This window comes from Strix uralensis, chromosome 5 (genome assembly GCF_047716275.1).
Source record: "Strix uralensis isolate ZFMK-TIS-50842 chromosome 5, bStrUra1, whole genome shotgun sequence".
Classification (NCBI taxonomy): Eukaryota; Metazoa; Chordata; class Aves; order Strigiformes; family Strigidae; genus Strix; species Strix uralensis.
In genome coordinates, this window is record NC_133976.1 from 57,819,975 (window position 1) to 57,834,870 (window position 14,896).

Genomic DNA, 14,896 nt, shown 5'->3' on the forward strand with positions numbered 1-14,896 from the left:
CTCTGGACTTCTGATGAAGCAGATTTATACACCCACTTCCCAAATAATCCTCCCTCAAATGTCAAAAGTGCCACATTAGCCGCTGCATCTGTTCCTGCAGTATTTACAGAGCAGAAAAATGCAGCGCCAGCAAGCATGAGGCTGGAGGGAAGAAATCCACACTCTCAGGGTGTCCTTCAGTGTGAATCATCTGCATCTCAAGCCAGGAGTCAGATCTTCACCTCCTCCATACCCTTAACTAGCTTTCTCCATCGTTAGTGCAAATTCTCCTCAGGCCTTTTCAACTCTGTTACCTAGGCTGTATTTTAGCCTGGTTGGACACAAATAAACATTAAATGCTGTGTCTGCCCAAGCACAAAAGGAAGGCTGTTTACCAGTCAGTCTGGGATGGACCAGCACCCCCAACCCCAGGGCTTAGCCTGTCAGTGGGTTCCACCAGATCAGGGTGTTGGAGTTAGCTAGGATGGAGGCGATGGCTCTGCCTCTGTGGTGGTGACTGAGCAGGAGTACGGATGAGGCCAGAGGGATCACTCTGGAGCAGGATCCAGAGCCCTGAGCTTTACTCCAGTAGCAGAACCAAAAGGCACATGGGCACCCTTGCTTGTGAGATTTTGGGCTGTTCAGCTGTTCCCATATCAGAGGTGCCCAGGATTGAAATAAAAATCCCAAGTTATGGGTCAGACTTCAAACAGGCTCCAGGATGTTGGGACCGGGCAGGGGCTCCTAGTTCCTTCTGGCTGCCAACACCATCTCCATTTCATGTGCAAACCCATTTAGGAGCAATGTTCAGATAGATGATAACTAACCTTCCAAATTCATGAGGAGCACAGGGGTACCTGCCACACTTGCCCGCCCCAGCCAGGGCTTTGCACACTGGTGGTTTCTACCACAGAGCGAGCTGCCATTTCCCTGGCCTCCCTTGTATGGGTGCCTGCATGTCCTTGCCCAAAAGGCAGAGTATTTCAACATGTTTCAGCATGCACCTGTGACCAATTTGGGTTTCTGAGGGAATCATTGATGCTGAAGTACCACAGCTCAGGTCCTGAATTGCAGACAGACTAGCGATTTACACGGTGCAGGGAAAGTCGTGGTGGTCCCCCACAGTGCAAGTACATGTGCACATGCACTCATGCACATACACACGTGGTGACTTCAGTGGCCCCAGGTCCCTGCATGCCCAACCATGCAGTCTGCCACCACTCCCCACCAGCCCTGCTGCCCCTGTTTGCCCTCCCCATGGATGCCGGTCCCCTGAGCAGTAGCCATGGGCATGCTGCAATGACTAGTGTGGGTTGCAGCTGAGCCAAGCCTGGCTCTTCAGGCTGCAACACTTTGAGGTTGCCCCTTGCTCCAGGCCCATGGTGCATGGCTGGAGGGGGCTTTCTGCCCTAGGGCAAGCAGAGACCTCTGCAACTCGTTGCGGACAGTGATGGAAGTGCTGCCTGGGCATTGCCTATATCAGTGCTGTGGGGATTACTTGTGAGCAGTGTCCTGCATCAACAGTTTGGCCTGTTTATTGCTTTAATATACACTTGGAAAAAAAGACCAGTGGGAGATCTGGTTATAAACCACAAACCACCCTGAAACAGGTACCTGCCTACGCCCATATACACGCACACAAACACACACAAAGCAGCAGTGACTATGGAAGCATAAGTAGTGTAAGTATAAATATTGAGCAGACACCAAGGATTTTCAGAATAGTCTCTCTGTGTTTTTTATTCAATGTCATGTTGTTTGTTGTTGGTTTGTTTTCTTCTTTTTTTCTTTTCCTTTTTCCCTTCCTGATTTATTTCCTATGCCTGGGCTTACTATAACAGCAGAAACTAATCAGTGGCCAGTGATGATTAACAGTCTCTCATGTGTTATTAACTCTACATCCAATGGAAGGTCATTTCTAAAGACTGCAGCAAGAAATGTAAGTGTACAGGGGTCAGTTGTATGTGTGTAGAGCGAATATACACACAAAAGCATATCTTTTATCCCCACCACCCCATCTACATTGCACTTGACTATTTCTTAGAAATGTCTATTATTACCTAGAATGTGTGTAGTATTTCTGTGTATAGATCATATCTTGAAACAAACCCTTCATATGTCTCAGATAAGGAGGTGGGAGAAGAAGTGCATAAATGGGAACCTAAATTAATTGTGTTTGTGAAGTGTAACTGAAAGGAGAAATGGGGTCATCTGCTATCATTGTTATCAACCCAGCTGACTATTAGATATAGCTAAAGGTGACAGTGGTAGTTTTAGAGGAAAGCCCACCTGGTACTTCATATCCAAAGCTGTGATATCTCAAAAGCAAGGATTTGCAGGGTAATAAAAATGCCTGCCTGTACATGGACCATGTACTTTGGGTTCTTGCATGACACTTCTCCTTGTGTGTGGGCAGGTAGCTCTCTCCTAAGAAGGCACTTTGCAATTTAAGAGCAAAAGCTTGGATTAAAGATGTTTCACTGAAAAATATTTTCTCTTCAGATTGCCATCCGCACGGCCCGTGGTATTGCTGATGGTTTGTTCTGAAGCAGCATCTTAGCCCATATGGGTGTTTCTAACTGAAGGAGGGGCGGCCACCCTGCCTGCTTGTGCTGGGTGGTTGCCAGCCCCCTTTACGTAGATGCTCTGCCAGGCTGTGTGAAGGAACAGTGCAATTCCCTTAGCAGCAGTCATAAGAAAGATAAGAAGAGAAAGGAAGTTGTGGCAGCATGGCAATGACATGCAACAAATCCCACTGCACCGTGGTCAGCACAAACAGGTAACTTACAGTGCAAAATTTCATCCAGGACGAATAAGCTGGAGGAAAGGGAGGGGGAAGAGCTGGAGGAGGAGCTGCTGTTGTTTTGCATGATGCACTGTGTGCACTGACCCTGCCCCAGCAACCAGTAACAAAAAAAAAAAAAAACCAAACCACACATCTTTTAACGGTTTCAGAAATAATACAGATAACTAAAACAGTGTTAGCCAGAGGGGTTAAAGTGCTCCGGTTTCCAGGAAAACGTCCTTGGAAAAACAGTGCCTCTCCCACTCTATCATTCTGCTCCGTGGACCGTGAGACAAAGAGAGCGCTGTATCTGCTGACTTTGGTGGCTACAGAAAAAAATGCTAAGGAAAATGATTTGTATTCCTCTGCACCCATGGCGCTGCACAGCAAAGGGGAAGCGTGAGCTGGAGCCTGCTGTGCCTTACATGGCAACAGCCCAACTGTTAATGGGAGCAACTTTGTGAGGTGCCGAGTTCTCCCTGCTCCTACTAATGTTGCAAGCATGAAAGATGCTCAGCAGCTTTGCTGACATGAAAAGCAATGCTGAGGACATACCCAGCCATAAGGTCCATCTGTGCAATCCCATTGCCAGCATAAGGGAAAGGGCAGAGCCCTTATTACTGCGACTGTTGTTGGAGCAAAAACAGAGGCGCACTGCAAACCAGAGGCTGGGATGCCAGTATTGGTGGGGGCGAGAGCTCTTGTAAATTGAGCACATCTGCTCTGGAAGTGGCTGGGAGGCATAAATATTGAATATCACATTGCCAGCTCCCATTCAAAGTGTGACAGGATTTTAGTAGCAATAAACAGGGGGCTTGGAAATACACAGAAGGAGGAAAAAGTGCTAGAGAAGAAACATATATATCTAAATGAGATGGAAGAAATGAATGATAATTCAAAGATACTGAGACACTAAGTTCCTACTGGAAGCCAGTCCCTAGCAAGGAGCAAAAATAACATGAAAAAAACTGAGAAGTGAGGCAGATCTCATAAAATAAAGTATTCATGAAGATGAAGGAAGGGAATATTTGGAAAGTCAGATCACATGCAGATAAACTGAACCAGGTGGCATACATCCAGGGGCCTGACTTTGCAAAGTACCGAGTGCTTCCTACAAGGTGCACTGTGTTTTGTATCTGTGAAATTCTTGTGATGAGAACAAGCAAACCAAAGCTGCTTACCTCCATGTCTTCCATAACAGATTTTTGAGTTTTAAGTTACATTGGCTAAAATCAGAACTCTGCTCCTGAGCCACTGCTACAACACCTTTTGCTCTTATTGCATGGTGGCTGTGCAGGGCACATCTCCTGCACTCACTGCCTGGGGACCCATCTGCAGTGCCCTGTGGGGTAGACAAGTGGCCTGGTGTCTTGAGGAGACAGCCACAAAGAACCACCCAGGACACAATACCTCTGTGATGTCCTGTGGGAACATTTTAGACACAAGAGCCATTTTGGCAGGAATCATTTCATTCTCAGCAAAAAAGTAGAAAATTCCTTGAAGATATCTAAGTTTTCTGCTTTATGTTTCTTTTGTCTGAAAAAATTACTTTCCTGCTCAATGACACTTTCAATTTCCCCATCCCCCCCAGGCCTGCTCAATTTGTATTAATTTCACAGAAAGCTAGTGGTGTTCAGTCCTTCACAGGACCTGGCCTCACAAAACCCCCCCAAACAAAAAAAAAAAAAAAAAACCCACAAATGCACCACACTGCCAACTTCTCATGAAAGAAAACAGTGGTCATGCTGGCAATTGTTTCCCATATATCTAATTTCACAAGGAAACTTTTTGTAGTAGTAAGGAAGACAGATGAAAGATGGAGAGGCCACAAGAAGTACCCCTAGTGGTACACACTTCATTCATTTGGCAGTTCTGAGATGGGGTCTCCGGTTGCAGAAAAGATACTAAATACAGGTGTGTTTTCCATGGGCAGATTGGAGCAGTTGAGGATTTCGTATGCAAGAGGGTGAGAAGCACTAGGGATGGGCTCTGCTCTGCAGCTTCTGTAAACCACAGCAGCAGGCCCAGAGGCCATGGTGAGACGGGAAGATGTGCAGGGAAGACTTAGAAAAAAAGACTCAGAAAAATGTTGAAAAGAGGTGGAGGAAACTGGCAAGCCAAGATGAAAAGAGTTAAATACGCCTATCTTGGTGGAGCAGCAGCCGGAGCAGGACACAGTAGTGGTGTGCGAGCATGTGGAGGAGCTCAGCATCAAGCAGGGAAAGGGACTGCTTTTGGTGGCAGACGTGGGGGAGAGCTGGGTACGAGGGTAACATGGCAGCGGGACAAAACAGAGCGATCTCGGGCTGACGACGGCAAAGTGCCTCCTGGCAGGAGCTGCCTGCGATATAGTCCCCCGTGGGAAGTGGGGAGTATGAGAGGCTGAAAAGACGGCTGGGCAAATCCGGGGCTGCCCTCAGGTGTTGTCTGGGAGGTGGGTGGGTGATGACAGAGGTTTTTCCTGGTGTCAACAGCCAGGCATAGCTGGGAAATGCAGCTCTTGCCAGGAGAAACCGCACAACCTGCCTCGCCACAGAAATCCCCAGCAAAAACACAAGGCATTTGCTGGGTTTTAGTATTCTGCTTCCTCTTCAGGAAGGATGGATGTTTCCTCCTTCTTCTTCAAACAGTTAGTAAATAATTAAAAGAGAGAGACAAAATATTCTCTAAAGATAACCTAGTCTTCTGTTTCCATGGCAACCTCCTTCCTAAGCCAGAAGCCTTTTGCTCGAGTCATACGATGGAGGTTGAAAGCCCTTTTGTGGGGAGGCAGGAGTGGTGGCATGACCCTGCTGGGAGGCAAAGGGGAGACATCATGCAGAGCATGAACCCCAAACTGTGAGAGAAGCAGAGAATTTTTTTCCTTGCAAGTCGCTTCCAGGGACGACTGAATATAAGCTGAGAGAGCATCCATCCTAAAGGTTGTAAGTCACTCCATGAGGTCACCACCACCATCTTTCCCACCATCTTTTGACCTTTCCCCCCTCCCAACTATCCCAAGTGCAGGCCATACTTCTAACATGACTAAACATCGGGGTAGTTTCTAGCACTGCACCGATCTCTGACCTTTCTTCCATTTATCAGCTGAAATGTTTCACAGCCCACATGACTGCCAGCACAGCTCAGAGGTCAACCTCCAAGTCCCCTTATGTTGACCTTCAGGAAACACTCTGTGCATTGAGTTGTCTGGGGTTTGGATGAGTTTTAACTGTTTGGGGTTTTTTGGTAAACCCTACCTCTGGCTTCAAAACAGCTCTGGGTTTGAGTCTAAGCCTTCCGCAGCCCAATTTCATTGTTCAGACATTTGGAGACTGACTGCCCTCCTTCCCTAAGGATGTGAAACCACATGTCTTGTCTCTCCTCTCTGCCCACGGGAGAGCAGGCAGGGGCAGCTCACCCAAAGAACCACCAGTGCAAAAAAATCATTTAAAGACCCTTATTATTGCTTTAATAAATCTGGATCAGCATCCTTTCTGCAAGGACAAGGACCCGGGCTCTCCTGTCCTCGCTCCACAGGCCTGACCTCCCTGCAGCCAGCATGCATGCTTGCAACACAGCAAACACTCCTTCCAGCAAATAAATCAAGTCCACACAGTAATTATCCTTTCCCTAGCTGTTGGTCCCATTTGATGTGCTCACTGTTTACAGCCCCAGTAAGTAAGATGCAACAACTGCTTAAAATCAGACAGGTCACAATAAAACTAGAACATCTGTTTTGTACTGCCCACTTCACAGTGCTTCATATGTCAGCTGGGAGAGGTCTGGGAGGGCTGCAGGGGACCTCTTGATCTGATGGAAAAAATGGGACAGGAATCCCCAAGGGACCCCTGCTCCTCCTCTGAGAAGTGTACCAGCCTCCAAACCTCCCCATCTCTGTTGGGCTACTATTGTCTCCCCGTTGCCCTTCTCACTCTGTCTTCTCTGACACACCTTAGTGGAACTTCCCTGGGGTGGTAGGTGACATCCAAAATTCTTTGTGCCCTCCAGGTGACTGGCTTTCCTACCCACCTGCAAACCTGGGAAGGGTATGAAACCTTGGAGTTGTTGCAGGAGGAGATCCAGGCTTGTCCTGGACAGGAAGGAGGCACATACAGTCATACCACTGGAAAGGCAAGGAGAGATGCAGCCTCTGGAGGCCTTGATTCAACCACACTGGGACAGGATCACGTCTGCCAGATTGAATCCTGGATCCTGAGGCAGGTAATGGTCCAAGGAGTCAGTCTGCCCTCGTCCTCCACACCACAGCCCTCCTCACTCACACTCCATTGTGGGGCAGGGTGAAGGAGAGCTGTAGTTCTGCTCCTTCTCCCCCATCTCGCCAGCTGGTGAGCCAGTTAGACTGGACACAACACACACAAACATCCTTACATTTGCGTGCACACACACACTAATACTCCCTGCTCTCTATGTCCACAGTTGGCACTGAGCAGGACTCTGGTCCCAGCTACACTGATGCAAATCAGGAAAACACCAGAGGATGAAGGTGATGCTGGGGAGGAGGCGGAGCTGCCACCGAGCTGAGGATGTTCTTGTAGGGTGTCCCCGCTGGGACTTGGAACAGGATTAGCCCTCGGCCAGGGGACTGACTACATTTTGTGTTGTTGAAGCCCCCTTTGTTTTTATTTGTCTTTCTTAAAATTCTAGTTTTTGTCTTCTTTTAATATATATAGCCATAGATACAAAAATAACAGGTTTCTCTAGAGATGATTTTTGCACCTTTGGGCTTCTAAAATAAAATATCACAATTACTGCAAATGAAAGGGGCAAAAGTTCAATTTCCTCTCCCCTTTTTACCTCCCTCTCCCCTTCCACCCTGTCTCTCCCGCTCCAAATTTCCCCACATACCTTGTAATTTTTTCCCTTATCAGTTTTCTTTCTTTGGAAAATGAAAAAGACAAAACCAACAAAACCAACAAAAATACACCATGTAGCCTTCATCCCCTCCTCCCATGAGCATGCCTGCTGTGTCCACACGTTCCCTTCAAAGCAAGGCTTTTCACCTCAAAACGTTTCCCATGCTCCATGGCTGTTTGCTTTTCCCTGCTGCTGGGGCCAGATTTTCACCGGCTGTAAATCAGCGTGAATCCACCTCAAGCCAGAGCGCTGCTGCTTGGCACCAACAGACGCGCACAATTGCGTTTTGCCAATTTACGCTCAACCTGAAGATCTGGCCCACAATTTTTAATGTTTGAAATGGAAGCATGGACATTAAGGAAATTCCCAGCAACAGGCAAGGCAAATCCCAGACGCTTTTCCCTTGCTGGTCACCCCGCTTCCCTTCCCTTCACCCCCACCCTCCTTGTTTGGCATAGCACCTCCTTCAGTCCCTGTTTGCTTCTTCCTCCTTAGCACTTTCTGAAATTCATAATCTCTCTGTAAAAAAAATAAATAAATTGAGATCTCTATATATGTATATGTATATAACTAACAGCTGCCATGTGGCAGTCACCTGGCTGGAGGGAGGGTCCTGGCCCTCCCACCCCCATGGCCTTTTCTTGTCACTATAGTCTCTGCAGTGATGGTCCAGGTCTTGCCCTTGGGCAGGACTGTTCCCGTATTGCTTGCACTCTCCCACGCCTCTGAGGTATGGTACCAGAGTATTTATTCCATATATATATATATATATTTATGTATATATATATATTTATAAATTTTTGTTTGCCTGGTTCTTTTTCTTGCAAATCCTTTGGAATTGCTGCTGGGGAGAAGCTAGTGAAACATGCTCCCCATGCTAGCAGCCGAACGCTCCCTCCCTGCACCCCAGAAACCCTCATCTGTTCCTCTTGCTGACTCCATCACCCAGCTCCAGCTTGGATGGGAGTGGGGAGCCACAATCCCCCGTCCCCAGTCTGCTGGGGCCATCCGGCTCGTCTCCTTCCCTGGGCGATGGGGTGTCTTTGCAGAAGTCCGTCACCCAGGAGGGCATTGAGAGGAAGCCCCGGGGGTCAACAGTGTAGAAGGGCTTGGTGTGGTGGGCAGCAGGGCGGCGGGGTGAGGGGCTGGCATGGAGGCTGCTGGTGCTGCTGCACTTCTTCACCAGTGTCAGCCCCGGTGGTGGGGGCGAGAAGAGAGAGGTCAGTGAGAGGCTGCTGAGGGTCTCCGAGGGCTCGCTGTTGTTGCCACCCCCCCGCAAGCTGCTGCCCGCCCCCTCCTCGTCCGAGGGGTCCATGGAGTCGTGGTGGGTGCAGCCAGGGCTGGTGCTCCCACCACTGCTGTGACTGCGTTGGTGACGACACATGCTTCGCAGACTGAAGAGTCCCCGGCCTCGCAGGCTCCGGCGGCGGGAGGCAGGGGAAAGGGGGGCTGCCAGGGGTCTTTGGCTGCCGGCGGCTGGCATGGGGCACAGAGCCACTGGGAGGTCCAGGGTGCACTGGGGAGAGTCGCTGAGGTTGAGGCTGTCCTCCTGCGTGGTCTGCAGGCTGCCCGCTGAGCTGCTGCTCCGGCTGTCCAGCGATGTATCACTCTCAGGGGCCTGTGGAGCAGCAGTGTGAAAACACAGTTCTTGGAAAAGAGATGGGTAGGGGGCAAGAGACTTTGCCTTTTTTTTTTTTTTTTTTTTTTTTGAATACTCTGTGAAAATAAACCACATAATAATTACAGAAAAAGGGGAAAAACTCCAATTCCTCTCTCACTCTGCTGGGGAGGGCAGCTATAAACCACCCAAACAATGCTACAAAGCACCAGCCATGCAGCTTGCCCAGGGGATTCCCTTCTGGGGAAGGAGTAAATGTTTCAATATTTTGAGCTCTGATTTCATTCTGCTCCAGGATGAATCTTCCCCTCCCATGTGAAATGATGCACAAAAGGGAAGGGGTGCCAGGTCTGTGAGCTCTGCAGCCCTTGCTGCTGGGCCGTCCCTGGCCACTGGTGGTCCAGAAGGCAGTGGAGCCAATGTTCCCTGTGGGTCCTTGCTCTTGGCTTCCCTGTGCACCTGCCACACAGGCAGTGGACACATCAAAACCATCAGTGGGCCAGAAATCAGGGAGCTTCTGTACATAGACCTCACGCTCTGTACATGGACTTCCTCTCATTAAAAATTCAGCAATGTTTGCGGAAAGAAAAGAGGTCTCATGGTTCTTCTGACCAGCACTAGTGGCAATGATGGTATTTAGGTCAGAAAGGTGGGGTCCTCTTCCAGCAGGAAGGGGAAACAGCCTTAGTTTCCTTGTATCAGGGCTCAGTTAAGTAAGCTGCATTTCAGTTGTTACTAGGAAATTGGTCTGTGCTATGAGATCACTGGGACACAGCACTGGGAATGATGCGTGTAGGACTGGAAGCCATCTCCTGAACCATAGTTATTCAATACAATCTGCATCACATAATCAGAAATTTACTAAGAAGTTTCTCCTTTGCAACAGTTCAGTACTTTTGTCCCAGTGGTATGCCAGCTCCAGAGCTCTTTCTCTTCATGTCTAAACTTGTACCAGAAGTTTCAACACTGCAACAACTCAGTGGTCTCAGCTCAAGGCTATATTTATCCTTGGTAAATTTATACACGTTAGTATTGTGCCAACAGTGTCTGTCACATAGAACTGGATAACATATGATTTCATTTTTATTTTTTAGTTTGTCTAGAATAATGTCCCTGTACTCCTCAATAGGAATTGTTCATGGAGTATCTTCCACAAACAATAACAGGGATCTCTATTGGACTTTCATCTCTGCCTCCTCTGCTCTTCAGAGAGACTTAATCTTCTTCATCACTTTTATTCTTCTCTTCCACTAGTGAGAAATAGCTGCCTTTTCAGAAAGAGATAGCACCTTTCTGGGATGTAAAAGCTAAGTGGACAGGGGAAAACAGTGAGTTCAGGGATGCAGCGTGTGGATGTGGCATGAAGGGCTGTGGAGGAGGTAGGTGGGGAGAAGCCTGTTCCAACCAAGAAGGTGCATGATCTGGAGCCATGGCATTAAGAGGAGCCAAGGAGACTGTCACCTCCTTGGCTCACACAGTGGATGCTGTCCATGCAGGTGTCCGCAGCGCACTCAGTGCAGGGGACCCAGGGGTTAGCTGAAAGGTGACATGATTTCGTCTTCATGTGGGGCTAGCTGTAGCTGTCAAACTATTTTTTGATCTGTAGCAGAAGAATATATGCTTTCAGGGAGTGAGAGCCTTACAACATCCCTTTACTATACAACCCTCTCTCCTCCCCAACCCTCCAGCACTCTGCAGTCCACTGTGCTCCTCCAACAGATTAGATCCAGGTCACCCAGCCCATGACCACAGCTTCCTCTCTCCTTCCTCTGCCCTCGTCCCTGTTTCAGCTCCCTCTGGTTTGGCATGATGTGAAGATCAAGCTTTCCTAGTAGAGGGAAGCAGGGGTCCTCACCTGATGAAGAAGTGAACAGTTCACACTCGGAGACCTCAGTGATGCCCATGAGCCTTGCAGGGAGATCTTAGGAAGGTTGCGTGGACATGAGACTTTCTCAGGCCCTGTCTGAGTGGCAGAGATGGCTGGGTGGAAAAATTCTGCTGGTACAGGTAACAGAGGGCAAGACGCACCTGGAGAGAAGGGGCTGGGAGGGACTGACAAAGCACCAAAAGAAATGGGAAGGAGAACAGAAACAGGAAAAAAAAAATGTTGAAGTGTCTTCCCATCTGATTTGGTGCCTTTGCTGCTGTTACACCAAGGGTCCTGCAAGTCCAGTGTACGGATGATATCTAGTAACACACGCTCCTGGCCAAGAAGCCTTAGTCTAATGATCACACCATGGGTCCCACTTTCTACACAAGGACCAAAACCTGCACCAGACCCAGAAGATCTAACACAGTTCAGAGCCATAAAGCAGCAGCCCAGCTTGATTCTCCTGTTGCTGCTCTCACAGAGAAATGCTGAGCTGTAAGGCCTTGATTAAACTATGTATGCCAGAGGATTTTCATCTCAGATCCTGCAAGGCAAGGGATGAAGGGAGATAAATAAACTGGTGGAAACCTGGGGACCACAGGAGGCCAGAGCATGCTCAAGAGTACAACTGAAGCACTTCCACCAAGGACAGACATGTATTACATGTTCCCTGAACCTGTACCTGAGGAGCCTGGTCTCAGTAGGCAGCAACATTTTACCATGCCAAGTGAGCCCAGTTCATCCAACTGGCATGTCAGGGGAGTCTGTTCCCACTCTTCTCTGACCGTGCATGGGTCCACTACTGTGAATGGGAATCAGCGCTTTCACGATACTTCACATAGGCAAGTTTGAGGGAGGTTATAAGATCTAGCAACAAAAGAAGGAACTTCTTCACCCCGTTCCTGAAGACTGGCAAACTGAAAGCTAATTCTTGGTTAGTGTAATCCCACATCACATTAACTCCATTCCTGGCAGGGGGGAGGCAAGAGAAAGGCAGATGAGCTGAACCAACCCACACTTCCAGCAGACCTGGAGAATGATCAGATCCATGCTCACCTTTGGTACTTTCATGCTTTAGCCAAGACTGGACTGAGTTGAAAGATGTTTTCTCCATTTCACACAGGTAACTGTCCGGGTTTGTAGAACCATCCACACTGGATATTGGGAGTAGACATTCCCCCAGATCACCTACCCAATTGGAGTCAGGGCTGTCCTGGCCATGCTGCTGGAAAAAATAAGTGAGGACAAAGCCTTGTGAAATTTAATGGAAGACGACAGACCAGACTTGTCAAAGCCTCAAGAAGGGCTGATTCTGAAGATACCTTCAAGCTAGCTAAGAGATGCTCAGGTTTCCAGCCCAAATCCCCTAAATTTAGGCTCATTAAGAGGAAGTTGCTAACAACAGTGAAGAGACCTTTCAAAAACATACATCCTTTTTTTTTTCTCCTCAAATCCTTCTCCATGATATGTGTTTATGGAGAAGCTCTTGAAAAATCACCAGAATTTATATTCCTCAGCAGAGACACTTGGATGAATACAGAGCACTTAAATGAGCAGGGACAGAAATACAGCACATGGTGCAACATGCTTATGACTGCCCTGGGCTAACCTTGATCTCCTTCGGACTCAGCTGAGAAGTGCTGCGATTGTCTGACTCATCTCCTAGAAGGATGGAAGAGGACTTGTCTGAGTTGAGGGATAATGCTTCCATTTCAGCCAGCTGGACCTGGAGGAAGGGAAAGGAGCTGTCACAGTTCATGCCTGGCATCCATATTTCAAGCAGTCACACTGTTTATGGTGAGTAAGTGAGAGCCTGTGGACCCGAGATCAGTTTTAGGTTATATTCCTTGGATACATCAGGCACTGCCTAACCCAGACCTGGGCTGGGCAGGAGAATCCACCTTTTATGGAAGGCTGAACATATCTGCAAGCAGCCCACCACCAGTCCATGCTCCTCTAGTGCCAGAATTGGAGGAAGAAGTCCTGAATCTGTCCCAGGGATACAGATGGCACAAAGCCCTGCAAGTAAAGCCAGGCAGGAAGAGGACTCCCTCAGGCTGGTGAGAAGGCAATGATCTTCAGCTCTGCTGAAGGATGAGGAGTGGAGCCCCTCTCTCTGAAGGGGCCACAGACAGCCCTGCTTAAATGTAAAGGTGTTTTCATTCCAGGGATAGTCATGCCTCTTGCAGTACATGCCAGTATCATGCTTTTTATGTTTTCTTACCTTCATCACTGAAACCCTGTTTCCCTTCAGCTTCCCTGTGTCTTCCCTCTCTACCTCACCTCTAACCTACCCAAGACCTCAGCTAGCACCATCTCCCATCCTGCTCTCTGTCCCTAAACTCACCCCTCCCGCCCACTCATACTTGTGCTCTCTTGCTTTCTGAAACTAAGTCTGACTACTACATCTTTCTCATCTTGAGCCTCAGCTCTGCCCCAGTCCCATGCCTGACCTTGCTTCATCTTTTGGCCTATTTCATACCACATGTGCCCCTCTCCCATCCTCTTTCCTCCAAGCTTCAAGTCCCCTCTGCGTGACATGTCTTTCCCACAATGCCTGAAAAGCATCTCCCTCTTCTAATAGCCTAAGCAGCTGTTCTGTCCCTCCTGTGCTTGGGCTTTCAGTCACTGGTCTCTAGAGTCCCACCAGTTTCCACCATCAGCACCTGACTCTTGAGAGCTATATTCAGGGTTGTCTCAGTCAGGACAGCTTGCTTCCTGGCCATTTAACTTGTCCCCTGCTGTGTTTGCATTTGCAAGAGGTGGATACAGCTTTTGTACTACAAGAGCAGGTGGAACATTTGGAGAGATGACTCCTTCGAGCTGGGAGTTTAGTGGCTTGTGCCAATGCCAGAGACTGGAAGAGGTCTCCATCCAAGGGATAATGCACTTTGAATAAACAGGACAGAAAACCAGAGCTGGATTTAAATAAAGGGCACAAATGACATCCTTATTTGGGATATTATTCTGACACAGGAACATGGTGCCATTCAACTGTGAAGAGAGCCCAAAACCAACAACTGCTGCTCAGAGCACAGAAGCACCGGAGAGCCCACAATGAAGTTATGTCAAGCACGCTACACAGCCACCAGTCAGCAACTACTTTTGTAGAGAAACACAGTCTTCATTCAGTCCCACTTATGTGCGTACTCATCCATTACTCGCCTAAGTGCTTGTTACACCAGAACAGCCTTACAGCTGTGCTTGTAGAGACACGAGCGTGAAATGTGATAACGTCTGTGACTACCTCCTTCATCCATAAAAAAGGGTTTCAACAAAAGCCAGAATAGTCTGTTCTTCACTGAACTGCTTGCTCACACATTCTGGCCACCCTGGAATCTACACGAAAAACATAATCAACAAAGTCATGAACAGATAAACTGCATGTGTGGAAACATGGTTCACCGCTGCTCACTGGCAAACTCCTGCCACTGGCTAAACACACTATCAGCCACCAATACACAGATGTCTAACTGTCAACCAGCCCAAGAGTGAAAGGATAGCTATGACAAGACAAGAGGTTAGCAGTATGAAAAAAAAGATAGTTTGTTCTTATAGCTTCCCTTGCTGCAGAATATTTAAAAATCTTCTGACTAAAGATGAGGAACAAAAAAATTCTTTAAATTGTAGTGAGGGGAGAAGTGGCGGTACACTAGGAGCACAATCCGTGAAAACTGCCAGGGACGTAAACCTGAGACAGTGAACCATGCACAGATATCCCTTAGAAAATAACTAGTTGAAGATATAACATATCTTTTAAAAAAGAGCCATGATTACAAAAATCCTAAAT

The 14,896-nt window shown here is 48.1% G+C and overlaps 1 protein-coding gene across 3 annotated transcripts in view; it reads right to left on the reverse strand.

Moving 5' to 3' along the window:
• Positions 1 to 6,186: 6,186 nt before the first annotated feature.
• The window catches only part of CACNA1I (calcium voltage-gated channel subunit alpha1 I), a 178,116-nt gene continuing 169,406 nt past the window's right edge, over positions 6,187 to 14,896 (reverse strand). For 2 of the 3 annotated variants that reach the window (XM_074871112.1, XM_074871110.1), the window contains 4 exons: positions 12,716 to 12,832; positions 12,163 to 12,331; positions 11,092 to 11,288; positions 6,187 to 9,236 (listed from right to left, as the gene is read on the reverse strand). In XM_074871112.1, coding sequence (XP_074727213.1) covers positions 8,535 to 9,236; positions 11,092 to 11,288; positions 12,163 to 12,331; positions 12,716 to 12,832 — 1,185 coding nt within the window. In that variant the 3' untranslated portion in view covers positions 6,187 to 8,534. The remainder of the gene's footprint in view (positions 9,237 to 11,091; positions 11,289 to 12,162; positions 12,332 to 12,715; positions 12,833 to 14,896) is intronic. The other variant, XM_074871111.1, reaches the window with a different exon arrangement.